General features: G+C 41.7%; 1 protein-coding gene across 2 annotated transcripts; it reads right to left on the reverse strand.

Moving 5' to 3' along the window:
• Positions 1–312: 312 nt before the first annotated feature.
• Positions 313–14,948, reverse strand: LOC133497954 (eukaryotic translation initiation factor 4 gamma 2-like). 2 transcript variants are annotated; one of them, XM_061814250.1, is made up of 20 exons: positions 14,843–14,948; positions 14,650–14,706; positions 14,222–14,347; positions 12,664–12,766; positions 12,405–12,536; positions 12,244–12,310; positions 11,987–12,138; positions 11,745–11,855; positions 10,044–10,226; positions 9,811–9,964; positions 9,561–9,721; positions 8,275–8,382; positions 8,046–8,153; positions 7,869–7,973; positions 7,562–7,777; positions 5,523–5,781; positions 3,254–3,458; positions 2,969–3,177; positions 2,764–2,885; positions 313–1,130 (listed from the first exon to the last, which is right to left on the reverse strand). In XM_061814250.1, the coding sequence occupies exons 7-20, from the start codon at positions 12,068–12,070 to the stop codon at positions 1,065–1,067; spliced, it is 2,091 nt and encodes a 696-aa protein (XP_061670234.1). In that variant the 5' UTR covers positions 12,071–12,138; positions 12,244–12,310; positions 12,405–12,536; positions 12,664–12,766; positions 14,222–14,347; positions 14,650–14,706; positions 14,843–14,948; the 3' UTR covers positions 313–1,064. The 2 variants fall into 2 exon arrangements, with proteins under 2 accessions (XP_061670234.1, XP_061670235.1); XM_061814251.1 differs by lacking the exon at positions 14,650–14,706.
• Between the last annotated feature and the right edge of the window lie 213 nt (positions 14,949–15,161).

The following is a 15,161-nucleotide window of genomic DNA, read 5'->3' on the forward strand; positions in this document are numbered from 1 at the left end:
ATGCAGCAAGTCCCAGAAGAAAACTTTTGTTTTTATTTCCAAGGCCTCCACTGTACTGTGCAAGCAGCAGACAAGTGAGCGGCCATGAAATGTACTTTATTCACGGTTGAGCATCAGATGTCCACTCAAAACTGTTGCTTTACGTTACAGCGACACCCGAAAGAAAGCGCAGGTGGTCAACATGCAAAGGAGATTAAAAAGACCACTTCAAAACCCCGATGATATGGCATACTGGAAACTAAACTTTGGCTGTCAATATGATAAAACACTTTCAAGTATAGTCAGATACAGAGGTATATTCATAAAAAGTGATAAATTAAAAAAAGGCAACAGATTTATTATTACAGCACAAAAACATCCACACTCCAAATGCTTGATGTAAAAACAAACGAAAAAAAAAAAAAATAATACCTGTCATCAAAAGTAATTTTACAAGCATCAAATAGATAAACACCCTCTAAAAGCAAAAACAAAATGCATCGTTTAGAAAAAAATTAAAAATGGCAACCGTCTGACGCTCCCCTCTTGTGGCCACAAGCACATTTTAATGTGTGGACATTAAAATGGCCGCCTGGTGTCAAATCCAAAAAGGAAACCGGGGGAGCTTCCGTAGAGCTGTCGAGCACAATTATGACACCACCACCCCCCCCCAAAAATAATCTGCAACTCAGCTCATGATAAACATGAAGGTGTATGTAAGGTGTACTATTGCAACGACTCATGATGTGCAGCAAAGTGCATCTAAAAACGGATAAAAATCAGTCTCTTTACAATGCGTGTAAACGAGCAGCGCGTGATGACCGCGACCTGATTATGAAACCGTGTGTCTATGTTCGTGGGGGGGGGGGGGGGGACAAAACAAAAAAAAAACCCGCTAACACTAAACGCTAAATCAATTCCAAACGAGACTTGACGAATTACATCTTTCAACATGATGACGCGTTGACGCTGGTTTAAGTCAAGATTAGTAACAGCGGCGTTGTTGTCGACGGAGGCGAAATAGGACAAAGTAATATTAATAATAAAAGGAATCAAGATTCCAACATAGGGGCGGGGTGGGGGTCTTAGTAATCTTCATCCTCCGACTCCTCGTCTTCGGCAGTCTCCAGCCAGGTGAGCCACTGGTTTACCTGCATGGCAAAAACAAACAAAATCAGAGATCAGTCACGCCCGCAGATGTGTGATCAGGGATGAAATCTCAACTTTTTTTTTTTCCTCTTTGATTGGGGGTGGGAGGGGTGTGGGGTGTTTGCACAGGCGCATCGCCGCGACTGCCATAAATAAGGGGCCGGATTGCTGGAATGTGCCTTCATGTGCGTGCACTCGACGGATAGTGCTCGTACGAAATAGAATCACGTGACTTTTGTTCACCCCAACATATTGCCGGTCAAGCTAAGCATTGCTCAATGCTATGCCGGTTGGAGACGACACGGAACTATGTCTTGTAGCACGACGCCCAGAGTCTCGTCTGATACAGTCAGACATTTAGAAGGTGAAAAGAAATGGTGGGCGGAAAAATTAGATAAACTCGGCACGGACGACCCGTATTTTATGCCGAAGTCGATGTTTTCGCCGATAAGAAATTGGACTGTTCATTCGCTTCCGCTTGTCTCGGACAACTGGATCGACACGTGGATCTGGCGAGTAAGTCGTCGAGATTCACACGGAAAAGTTTGAAAGTGTCGAAGAGTCTGGACGCATATGAATACCTCGTTGTTGGAGCTGTTCTCATCAAGAATAAAATCTCACACAGTGACGGTTTTGACTGCTCGGGAACGCAGAAGCATGTTCGGCGACATGTTAACCTTTGCCGGAATCCAGCAATCTTTTCAGGTAGTATTCGATACAAATATTTAAATAAATGAACCCTGGTTTTACACAAACTCGCATTCGTTAACTATGATTGAGGGGGAGGGAAAAAAAAAAAAAAAAAACTATGGCGTCGTCTCCACATACACGGAAGCGTATTGCGGCCACACATTAACCTACGCGACAGACTTGTTTTTTAATACACATTGTTCTCAAATGAGCCAACTTTGCATTATAAATACTTCTTGGAATATTTGTCTCGTCTGTTGTGACAACCGACAGCACAACAAGTCTCGGGTATTGCAAATATTCTCCTCCGGTTCGATGTCTACCAAAATGTCGAGCTCTGTCGTGAAAATGGTGACGTCACGTGCACGAGCTCTATTGGCCACACCTGAATCAAGCGATGAGGTGGATGATAGTCCTTTTGGGGCACGCCATTACACGATCAACCAAAACTGCCTCGCAATCGACGCATTGAGCACCCATGGTGTCACTGAATTTCCTTTGACGTGGCTCGCTTTGTTGACTCTCGACATAAATGCGCTCGCAGTACGTGACGACGCTGGGAACATGTTCTTTTGGCATCACATGCCCAGTACGGTTAACTTGCATTTCCTGTCTCCGGGTGAATACTGTTTAGGAGCAGGCTTGTTCTGTTACCAACTTTTATGAAATAAATTGTCAAGACTACACAAAACAAGCAACGTCTTTCAATATCGATTTATTCCACTATTAACTAATTTCACGCAAGTGATTTTTAGTGCTCGACTACAGATGTCCGAGTGCGGTGGCGTGCAGGCGCAAACATGCGTCAAATGTGAGTGACTGTAGACGATAAGCGGTTTTGTTGAACATTTTGGTCCTAAATCTACTATCTTTGATTCCCTTTTGTTGTATGCCGTTTGTGTGTGTTGCTGTGCCATTTGGTTGTCTGAAATTGTTGGAACGTACGTGAAACAACGCTTTCCCTTTGCCGGGATACTCTTGGGTGACGTCTTCTTTCCATGTCAGGAAGGCTTCTTCTTCGATGATTTCCATGTCGTAAAAGTAGGCAAAGAAGCGCAGCAGCATGCCTGGACGCAGAGAGCGCGGTTTGCGTTTATGACGAGTGCCGTTTGTGTGCGTGATTGAGGAAGTGTGCGTGCGCGGTGGTCACCTTTCGGGAACTGTTTCGCATTGCAGTGGACCTGCAGAGCGTAGAGCGCGCTGACTTGGAGCTCGACGTGGTCGTGCAAGAACTTCTGCATGACGGGCTTGAACGAGAGCAGCAGCTGCTTCTCCTCGTCCAGCTGCTCCTTGCTGGGCGCCGCCAGCTGCTCTTCGTCGTCGTCGGGGTTTATCTCGTAGGCGATGTACTGCAAGAAACTAATCGCAACAAAAACGGGAATGAAGCCAAGTACGGGGACTTAGTGGAGTTGTAATGTGACAAAAATGGTCGAACCTGGTTGTCAGGATATTGACAAAGCCTTTGTCGGTGTGGAGTTTGGGAGATATGTTGTCTTTAATCCACTTGTAGATGGACTGTGGAGACGGGTCCACTTTGATCTGCTTCAGAAGCTCCTTCTCCAGCTTCATCAGTGGGAATAGAAAGCTCAGCCCTTTGCCCTCCAGAATCTCCAGCATTCGGTCCTTGTTCTGGTCCATTTCTGGAGACGTGAGGAGAGTCAAACATCAAAGAACCAGTCACTAACAATGAATATTCCCTCTAATTTTTGATGTAGCCCATGAGCGCCCCCTTTGACCACTATGAGCAACATCAGACCTATGCACTGTGGTCAATCAGTGTCAACCATTAAGTTACATGGCTCATTAAAAGGTTCTGAACATTTTAAAGAACAATTCTTACACTGAAAATGTCAAACAAAAAAAAAATACATTGCAAACCAAACCAACTCTGAACCATAAACTTGAAATGGCGCTTCCAATTTAGTTTCATTTATTTATTTTTAACCCACAATGATATCCCCCGTCTGTTTTTCTTGGCGTAAAACTGAATTATTGCTTGCAGAATATCTTTCGCAATGCATGTTGAAAGCTGAATGATGCTCCCAAACAGTTTTAGGGTTAATGTTGTGTTGCCTCCTATACTTAAAATACATAATTTGCTTTCATCCTCGATCAGGCTGTGCCAAGGTGGAATTTTAACATGACACACCAATTGTAATTATCCCTTTAAGAGTGGAGGAGGGCGGAGTCTGGCAAACTAGGAAGTAGAGCGTGTGGCCTGTCAGCAGCTTGTTGTGAGAGGCAGAGTGCTGCCGTGATTAAAAAAAAAATAAAAATGTACGTCCGGCTGTTGTTCACTGCGCTGGATCTTTTCATTTGCGCTTAGAGTGCGCAAATGCGCAGTTGCACAGCTAAGCGGGAACATTGCTCAGAATATACAGTAACTTTAACCCATTCATGGGCAGGCTGGCAATTTTTTGCCTTATTGAGATAAGTCTCCTGTCAAGCCACAATCAAGGAAATAACTTCTTTTTCATTTATGGTTAAGTCATATGATAACTTTACTAATATATAATCTCGTCCCAAAAACGGGACGCTGTCCGCAAGAGGGAACTTGCGTTTTCTTAGTAGAACGTCGCAAAAATAGGACCTTGCTCATTAAAGGATATATTTTAAGGGGAAAAAAAAATGCTACGGCTGTAATACAACTATTTTATTAGTTATGTACTGTATTTGAAAAATAAATAAAAAACTCTGCTTTTCAACGTTCCAAACTTTGTGTCCTATGTCACTCCGACCGAGGTAACCGCCGGCAGAGAAGCTTTATCTAAACAGAAACGGGTTTCAATACGATTATCAGTAAGTTGGAGATATCAGAAGAATATCAAATATGAAGTCTACTTCGTGTGGAAAAGAAATGAAGAGTGCTCTCCTGATACCAAATTATGGCTTCAGATTAAAACACTTAAATATTATAGTATACTGAATGATATAATGCGTGAAAATCATGATGTCCCAAAAAAATGGGACGCTGTCCACGAATGGGTACCTCGATTTTTAGAAAGTCATATACAATTTGATTGTGCCGCCGTTCATAAATCAGGAGTAGGAAAAAAAAAAAAAAAAACATTTATGATACCGGCAAAGCACTATATTTGTCTAAATAAAGCTCTTCAGCATATCTGGTGCGAACTTGCTGTTGTGGAAAAGTTCAAAAAAGGAAGTGTGCCAAGGTTGGCGCGCTTAACACGAAAGCATTTGTTTGGCAGCTTCAGAAGAGTGACTGCATTTTTTTGCTTTCGACAGCTGCAAACTCCATTTTATGTGCAGTACTGTGAAAATATTTGAAAAATATGATGCTTGAGATGCAGTTATGACATAGATACACACATGTGGTAATGTTAGGAATTTCGTGTTTGTTAAAATGATACTTAACATTGTGTGTACTGGTAATTACTGTCACTAAAATACATTCCAATCGCTTTTCTCGAGACTGAGGATTTCTTCAATCCTCGGGCTGTAGTTGCCCGTGTCTAAAACAATTGTGCTCCCTTTCCTTTCTGCCCCCCCCCTCACACACTTCTAGCAAAACAAGGCAGTTATTGACCTGCTGTTTAAGAGCTTTGTTAGACTGACCGAGATCTCATGGCAGAACACAAATATTCATTCCACTGATCAAACAACATTCCTAATCCGAACTTGATTTTGCAAAAATGGATGGAAGTTGGGGTGTGAGGGGGGAGGGAAGGGGGTAAGAGACATACCGGGTAGCATGCTCTGCATGTTAACCTTGCTCTTCTGGAAGAGATCGGCGAGCCAATCGCGATCCTTCAGTTTGGCCATCTGTTGCAGACAGAGCAGGAAGAGCGGGAAATGGGCGCCGTTCTCCAGCTGGTGGGCCAGATCCGTCACGCTGATGAGGTCAGCGACGGCGGCCCGGGCCGCAAACTGAGCCAGGTACGACTTCACCAGAGGGACTTCTTCCTCGATCTTGGGACACTGGTCCAAAACGCTCAGAATGGCCTGTTTCAGAGAAGGTTGGCACGCCATCATTGCGAGAATCCGCTTTATTTCTTCTATATCCTCACATTGGATCACTTTTTTTTTTTTTTTTTTTTTAATATTACTGCAAACATTCACCTTGAGAACACCTCAATCAGTCAGATTTGAAAAATGTACGGGTGTGGTCACCTAGTCATGACCGCAGATATAAAGTTGTGGGTGTGTGCTCTGTTTGTAATTATGAGTGTACCCCTTTAAGAGCGGAGGGGGGCAGTGTCAGGTAAACTAGGAAGTAGAAGTAGGCTGACCAGCAGCTTGGCCGTGCGCTTCTATGGTTTTTTTTTTTTTTTTTTTTTAAAAGACATCAGGCTGTGGTTCACTGCGCTGGATGAGTGCTGAAGCTTAGAGGGAACATTGGTCAAGACTACACAAAATAAGCAACATCTATGTATTTCTAATCGAAACAAATTTTACGCACGGGATTTTTCGTGCTCGACTGTGCAGATTTGAGAGTGCGATGGCGGCCGTCAAATTACAGTGACTTACACTTGAAACATTTTAATGTCAGAATTTAGTTTTGCACATCTTCAATGTAGTCATACTATGCCACACGGGAGAGTTGCTGCAGTATCTAAAGTAATAGGATAACAAAAATCCTGCGTACTGTTTAATTGCACAATCATCATGACTACACTCGTAACTCTTAATAAATGTCTTCAAAATATTTTCTATTTATTGCATAAACCTCGAAACAGTGGACACCGTTGCAGCCTGAATCAAAGTACCGTAATTTCCGGCCTACAAGTCGCGATTCATTTCCACACGCTTTCAACCCTGCGGTTTATGCGATGATGCAGCTAATTTGCGCATTTTTTTCCTAACGGCCGCAAGGGGGCACTCGAGCGGAAAAGGTAAGAGTGAGACTGGAATATATGTGCTGAGGAAGTAACTTTTAACGGCCATGTTAATGCCACGCTAGCATTAGCACTGTGCTAGCATGTTGCTGCTGTGTTACTGACGTGTCAGTGATTTTTACCAGTAAGGTTTTTTTTTTTTTTTTTTAACTGGCCCTCTCAGCGCCATGCTAGCGTTAAATTCCCTGTGTACTATCTTTCTTTGTAAATATCCCGTGTTTCAATATGGGCACTGGCGACTTATGCATGTATCAAATGGTATTTCCTTTACAAATGTACCGGGTGAGGCTCTGTAGGCGGGGAATTACGGTATACTAGTGTTACACGTGTAATCGTCAGTATTCATCTTTACTAATTCCGTTTTGAACTTAGGTTAAAAAGTCGAGTAAATCAGATTGTCAAAAACTCAAAACTCATTTTTTCAAGCTATCATTGCTAGTAGATGGAACTGGATAGTTTATGCATTGAATATAGCGAAGGTTTTTATTCTTAATGTGCTTGCATAGATTTCTTCTCTTGCAGCCCATTTGTTTTTTTTTTTTTTTGTCCTATTGCTCCTCAAACGATGGAAATTTCCCCACTGCCGGACAAATAAAAGGTTACATTGCATTACAAATAATCTGACCCATTTCCTAAATGACTTCTTTTGTGATCTATTAATTGATTTTCAGTTCACGGGCGTCACAAGGCCATGACTTATTTTAGATTTATATCTTCAGATGTGTAATTTGTTGGCTTGTTATTTTGTTGTTCAAACTTGATTACTCACTTCTAAATGTGGTTCCAGCCAGACCTGTGTGACAACTACAACCCATGCACTTATTTCGGTGTTTTGAGACTAGCTAAGCTGTTGTCTTGGCCGAAAGTATTAACTTTAGTTGACTCACCTGCAGAAGGTTCTCGCTTGTGACAAGGCCCTCTGTGCAGAGCTCGTGGATCAGGGCGCTCGCAAGTTCCTTATCATCATCTGAACGACTAAGCGTAGACACCACGATCTTGTTCAACATCTCAGATAAAAGGTGTTTAGGAGCCTTCATCTCCTTCACAGCGGCTACAGCCTCACTGACGTTCTTGTTGTTCATATAGTCAGCAATAAGTGTGTTCTAAAGGAAAAAAACAAAAAGACAATGGTTTTACTGGCTGTAACAGCGTTGAACAGGATTGGAGGGGGGTGGGGATGGGACAAACACATACTGTCATTTTCTGCAGCTCTTCCTTAGTGGGAGGTAGTTTTTTGTTGGACTTTGCGGGCTTTTCCTGAATCGGTGGGGGACTGGTTTTAAGACCGAGCTGTGGGGACTACAAAAAGAGAAAAACATTGAACCATTTCAGTTTAGTAAAGCCACATTCTGCCAAATTATAAACAATTACCTGTCCCGTTAAGGAACCTTGGGCACTTGGAGGCATCATCGTCATCTGTGGCTGCAGCTTTGGCACTTTTTTATTCAAGATGAATGACTGTGCTGGCCTCAGGCTGATCTGAAAGGGTGAAAACAACAGAATAAAAAGACTGGAAACATCAAACAAGACATCCGCTGATACAAGATTAAATGAATATTACAATACAACATGGAAATAATCTTCACACAATCAACAATACCTCATCAACGTTGAGCTTCCCTTTCTTGCTGAAGCGCGGGCCCATATCCTTAGACTGCATCTGAACCGAACCATTCTGTTTATGGCTGAAAACTGGTGAACTCTGACCCTGAGTAAGATAGAAAATTACTGTTAGCAATGAACAATGAAAGCAAGCTAGGTTGGTGGGTGAAAATCCACAGACGTGTGGTTTGACTGAATGGGGGGAAAAAAAAAAAAAAAAGAAAAAAAAAAAAGACTGAAAAATATTCAGTGGTCTGCAAACATGATCAAAGGATGGTCACCAATTTTAATGTGCAAGTTTTACAAATTATACTATGAATGAAATATATCGTACATCTATAAATAAATGCTATTCTGTTTTCAAAATGTACACAATATGATCGTTCATTATTTAGGTGCATACTTTTACCCCAAAAATTACAAATTCAACTAAGTAAACTACTAAATTGAATTCAGATTTGCATCATGGCATGCAAGTGTGCATATTGTATCCATTCAAAAACGTTTTTATTTCTTGTTTTAGTAAATGATTGAAACATGAATTTGACAACGATTTTAACGTCAAGTAAATGGACTTTTTTTTTTTTTTTTACAAGTAATTGCTTCTGAACTCTCACCGTCTGCAAATGGGGTTTGTTGTTGGCCTTGGGTTGATATCTTTAATGTAGCAGCTATGGAAAAGTTTGTTTCGTTGCTTTCAGTTGGTTGATGTGTTTCTGTTGTTTTGCGTGAACTTCCAATACCATGAAACCTCTTGATCCATAGTCAACAGTATCCTGACCCCGTGTGCACAATGTTTTACCAGGTCGATCGATTTTATGAATGAAGTCGCTTAACAGAGTGGTACCTTCCTTCTTTCCAACTGTATCGCCGAGTTCTCGTTCCATCTAATCCAACCAGAATTTATTTTTGACATTATTAATTTCTTTTACGCGAGAGGAGTCTTTCCTCTTGAGCACCATCATCGTGTTGACTTGAAAATGGCACCATGATCTGCCTTGTATACAACAAGCGTTTTCATTGGTCAGGGGGAACAAATTCGACCAATCAACAGACGGGTATCTAATTTTCTACCTCGCTTGCAAAAGTCGGACCGGAATATGAATGAGTGTGGATTCTGGCACGGGTTAAGGTCGGAATATTACAGAAAAACGGACAATATATATACATACATATATACACACACACACATGTATTATATTTTTAATCGATGCAAATTAAAAAGACTGCATTCCACCTATAAATGGGGAAAAAAAATACGTCTGAAACCATCACGGCAATCACCTGCATTGGCTTGATAAAAGGCTTGCTTCCTGTGTCAAACGGGGCCTGATGCAAACTGTTAATCCCAATATGGCCATTGAAAATTGGGTTGGAGCGGTGGCGGCCCAAAGTTGGGGAGTAGTGGTCCTGAATAACGCCGGGACCTGTTCCAATTCCAATTCCTGCACAAATTAAAGAGGAAAACCAAATATTGAAATTGTGTTGCGTGTGTGGCATTGTGGGTCAAGAGAAGAGCGATAGTGTGGCGTACCGGGCATTTGTCCAAACATATCAGACAGGCCCCCGAGCCCTTCCTTGTCAAACCTGACCCTGGTATGTAGAAAAGAATTGTCCAGGAAAGCATGATCCATGAAAAAGTCAGACCGTGACCCATCAGATTGAGGTGGAATGAAGACACCCAAGTCCTGCAAAGAACACCAGCTCGGAATCAGGTCACAACGTGAGCCGACGAGTAAACCGCCGGGTGTGAAAATGTAAACTAACCTTTACGGCATCCTGGCGAACTTGACTGATGGTTTTTGGTCCGTTGTCAAAATAAGCTTTGCGAGGCACCCAGTTGTTCGCTCGCAGCTCTGCTGTGTTCTGCAGCAGGAAACGAATCCTTGCAGGTAAATCCTTGTTGTTGGTCAAGGCCTGCATCCGGTCAAAGTACTGATTCATCAGGGACTGGAAGGAGAAAAAAAAAAAGTCGTTACAAACCAACAGCATTAAAAATGACTGCTTTGTGCTGTAGAAACCAGGGTTGCAAATAACATAATTAAAATTGTTGGAAATGAATTTCACTATAGATTGATTGGGTTGTGTGGGTCTGCGCCTTGTATTGGAGAATGGTTGGTGTTCCTATGGAGCTTGTGCACGTGACGTCACCAATTTCACAGCGCCAAACAGAGCTGCTCGACATTGAACCGGAGGAAAATATTTACAATACCCGAGACCTGTTGTGGTGTTGGTTGTCACAACAGACAAGACAGATATTCAAAAGAGATCATTCTATGCAATACCAGCTGAAAATAACGATGGATTTTGGCACATAAACATGGTAGATGGTCCCCAACCAAAATACATACATGCCTGGTAACGATCGCTTCATTTCAGATAGGAATTAATTCTTCACAATCTCAAAATACCAAGAACTATTTACAATGCCAAGTTGGCTCACTTGAGAACAATGCGTATTAAAATAAAACTGCCTGTCGCAGAGGATTACGGAGGAAAAGTGTTGCCGCAATCGCTTCAGTGTACGTCCATGGAGACGACCCTGTCCTGCCCCCCCCCCCCAAAATCATCATAGTTCATGAATTCCAGTTTGTGTAAAACCAGGGGTCATTTATTTAAATATTGGTATTTGTATCGAATAATAGCTGAAAAGATTGATGGATTCCGGCAAAGGTTAACGTGTGGCCGAACACGCTTCCATGTTCACGAGCCGTTCACCTGTCACTCAGTGGGATTTATTCCTGATTGAGAACAGATCCAACAACAAACTATTTGTCCGCATCCAGAATTTTATACGCTTTCAAACTTTTCTGTGTAAATCTCAATGACTTACTCACCAGATCCATGTGTAGATCCAGTTGTCCTAGACAAGCGGAAACGAATGAACAGTCTGGCGAAAACATCGACTTCGGCATGAAATATGGGTCCTCTATGTCGAGTTTATCTAATTTTTCTACGTACTTTCGTTTATTTTCACCTTCCAAATGTCTAACAGTATTGGACATGACTCTGGGGGTCGTGCTATAAGCGTCATCTCCAACCGACTTAGCATTGAACAAAGCTTTGTTTGATCGGCAACATGGCGAGGTAAACAAAAGTTGCGTGATTTCAGTGATGTAGGTGCATAAGCTCTATTCTGTGCACCTTCCCTCTTAGGCGGAGAGTGTAGTGAATGTATGCAGATGAACATCAAAACTGCATATGAAAAAAAAAAAAAAAAAAAAATTCCACCCACATAAAGGAAGAATATTCGAATATATTATCCCTGCGTGTGTGTGTGTTTTGCTCCAGTGCTTGTGTGTGAAAATCTGTTATTTGGAGATACAGTCCCATGAAAAATTATTTGCCCCCTTCTCAGAATTAGAATGAGCTTTATTGGCCTAGTGAGCAAACAAAAATAAATACAAATATCACGCAAGTGAACTTCAAATTCCGTTGTTAAAAATGGTGATTTCATTTATTACATACCCGAGCCTTTTCATGATCAAGTTTTGGTCCCACCGTCTTCATTATCTGACAGAGGCATTCCAGGTCTTCTCCCATATCTTTAATTTGGACTCTCTTCTTCTTTTCGAGAAGCTTAATAAAACAAAAACGCACATTAGGAGATTTCATTTCCGTAGTGCCGATTTTGTTTTGACTACACAGTGACGCCTGGACTTGAGATTTTATTTTATTTCGTGACCGTGCAATGTGTACATGGGACCTACTGTTTTGATGCATTTATGGAGGATGGACTCGTGGATAAGGTGGAGCTTCCCAAGTTCCCCGATGAATTTGATGTTGCCAAGCATTTTAATCTTTGCAATGGCACGCTGTTCCTCCTCCTCAGAGGTGAGAGGGCAATCGTGTTTGTCAAAGACTACCGAGGAAGAACAATAACAGTTATTATTATTATTTTTTTTTTAAATAAATAGGGGGGTGGGGGTGGAAAAAAAACACGTGATACAACATATCTGCTACAAACCTTCAACATTTCTGGCACGATTTTCAAACTCATCTTGAAGCTTGGAGATGAGAAGTCTTCTGAAGGTCTACAAGCGAGAAGGGGGAAACAAAAAAAAAACCTTAATGCCACTGAAAAACAAAATGCTTTCTCCTTCGAATATTTAATCAGGGTTAGGTTACCGTATTCTGCTTTTTTGTTGCAGGATTTTCTGTTGCTGGATCTTCAAAGTTTGGTGCGTCTTCTGCCAGGCGTAGACATAGCTGAGCATATAACTGACTGTACTTGGGCTCTTCAAGGGCTTTATCAACAATCTGAAAAGACATTTAAAAACAAACAAAAAAAAAAAAAAAAAAAAAGGGGGGGGAAGCATAGGAACATAATGAACAAGTGCCTTGATGGGCGACACAAATGGATCAAAGAACTTTCGAGAACACCTACCAACAAGATAATTCCTTTCAGTACAAGCTTGGAATCCACACCCACATTGAGGAGCTCCAGGCACAGTTTGTCAAACTTCTCAGGTGTCAGCTTATTAAGAATGCTAATCAAAGCAAATCAGAAACCAGTTTAATCAAACGTTTTGACCCAACACAATAGAGCTCCTGCACGTGACGTCACCATTTTCACGGCTCCATATTGCCAGTGAAAAAGAGCTGCTCGACAATGTGGGGGACATTGAACCTTAGCAGATTATACACAATGCCCGAGACTTGTTGTGCTGTTGGTTGTCACAACAGATGAGACAGATATTCAAAGAGATCATTCTAGAGAATACCAGCGGAAAAGACCAGAAAATATCGATCAATTTCGGCAATTAAACGTGATGGAAGGTGCGCAACCAAATACACGCGCCTGTGTAGCAATCACTTCATTTCAGGTAGGAACTATTTTTCTCAAACTTAAATTCCCAAGAAGTATTTATAAGTTGGCTCATTTGAGAACTATGCGTTAAAAAAAAAAAAAAAAAAAAAAAAGACAGGGATTCGTCTCCAACATACACGGAAAGCATGTTGCGGCCACACGTTAAACTTCGGTAAACCTCTCCCCAACAGACTTTTTTTTTTTTTAAATATTCATTGTTCTCAAATGAGTCAAATGCGTATTTTAAAAAAAAAAACAAAAACAAAAAAAAAAAAAAAAAACGGTTAGTCACAGTGATGTTTACGTAGGTTAACATGTGGCTGCAACACGCTTCCGTATACGGGGGCTGAAGCCTATCACAGCAGTTTATTTTCTTTTTTTGAAGACGCACTAGACTCATTTGAGAACAATGCATATTTAAAACAAAAACAAAAAAACATATGTCACGGAGAGCTTTACCCAAGTTTAACATGTGGCCGCAACACGCTTCAGTGTATGTTGGAGACGACTCCGTCTTATTTTTTTTTTTAAACATATTGTTCTCAAAAGACCCAACTAGGCATTATAAATACCTCTTGGGAAAAATTACAGAGGAGCCGACTCGCTTGTCTTTTTTTCCCCCCCAATCATAGTTAATGAATGCGAGTTGATGTAAAACCAGGGGTCATTTATTTATATATTGGTATTTGTATTTAATACTAACTGAAAAGATCGATGGATTTCGGGAGAGGTTAACGTGTAGCCGAACACAATTCGGCATTCACGAGCCGTCTCCCCGTAGAGAACAGATCTGGCAACGAAGTATTCGTATCCGTCCAGACTTTTCTACACTTTCAAACTCTTCCGTGTAAATCTCGACGACTTATGGATCCAGTTGTCCAAGACAGGCGGAAGCGGGTTAACAGTCCAATTTCTTATCAGCGAAAACGTCGACTTGCAGCATTAAATAGGGGTCCTCTATGGCAAGTGTCTTTCATTTTTCACCACCTTCTAAATGTTTAAAAGGTATCGGACAAAACTCTGGGAGACGTATTTTCGTGTCGTCTCCAACCGACTTGCTTGACCGACAGTATGGCCAGTCACGTGACTTCGGTGACGTCGGTGCACGAGCTCCGTACTGCCAGTCGAAACTCACCCTCTCACTTTTCTGAAGATTGCATCGTGCTGTCCTTTCTCAGCAGAGACGCTGGCCTCTCGCCTAGTGCTTCGAGAAGGTATCCATCTCTGAGCGGCAGAACCTGGGGCCTTCCCCAGGAACTCGCTGTCGTGGACAAGCAAAGCTGATGTTATCAAAACTGTGTGGTAAACCAACCTTGTGTCATCTTAAACATTATAGTCTAGTCATACAGTGTATCGATAGTGGATGAGTTATTGAATGTGCGTGAAACACCTCTATGGCAGCTATAAAAAGTGTGTCAAATGAGGAAAAAAGTTAGTGGAGAATCTGTCCCTCCATTTGTGTTCATCGTGACACTACTTTTAGGCCAGCAGAGATTCGCTGAGAACTAATCAATAACATGCAATTTGCTAATATTAGACATTAAAAATTAAAATAAAAATCACCTTTTGCTTTCAGCCTTGGGAAAGTGCTGAGGTGCACCCCCACCTCCTCCCCCTACTCTGTGATGCAAGCAGAAAAAAAGCGTGTTGAAACGAGAAAGGGTGTATGCGTATCCTAGTTCCTGGTTGTGTGTGTCATGTTTTGGAAGCGTTCTCAGTGCGAGTAGTCTGCGACGGCCCATAACGTAATCAATACCTGAAATGAGAAGGAACCCCTGGTGCAACAACACTCTCCACTTTGGCGGCTTGACTACAAATATTTGGAAAAGAATTGTGTTCTGGGAAGGAATCAGGGAGAAGCACCCTGCGATCAAGGAGAGGAGAAAAACAGTCACAAAGCAGGCACATTCATATTTCAGCAACCGAAAAGCCGGTTTAATAGGACAGACTATTGTGCTCTGTGAAAATATGCACAAAGGGCTTTACGTAAGCCTGTCAATTTGTTAAAGACGATATATTTTCCCCAACTACCACACCCATTTTTTTTTTTTTTTAAATGCATCTGAAGTCATGCA

Source organism: Syngnathoides biaculeatus, chromosome 3 (assembly GCF_019802595.1).
Source record: "Syngnathoides biaculeatus isolate LvHL_M chromosome 3, ASM1980259v1, whole genome shotgun sequence".
Taxonomy (NCBI): Eukaryota; Metazoa; Chordata; class Actinopteri; order Syngnathiformes; family Syngnathidae; genus Syngnathoides; species Syngnathoides biaculeatus.

Bases quoted from the DNA above. Each gene is read 5' to 3' on its own strand.
- LOC133497954 (XM_061814251.1), bottom strand. From the start codon at position 12,070: ATGCTTGGCAACATCAAATTCATCGGGGAACTTGGGAAGCTCCACCTT. The intron at 10,227-11,744 runs GTATGTAATAAA...TTCTCCTTCCAG, and splicing joins TTGATCATGAAAAGGCTCGG to TCCCTGATGAATCAGTACTT. The intron at 1,131-2,763 runs GTACGTTCCAAC...TTTGCCATGCAG, and splicing joins AAGGGAAAGCGTTGTTTCAC to GTAAACCAGTGGCTCACCTG.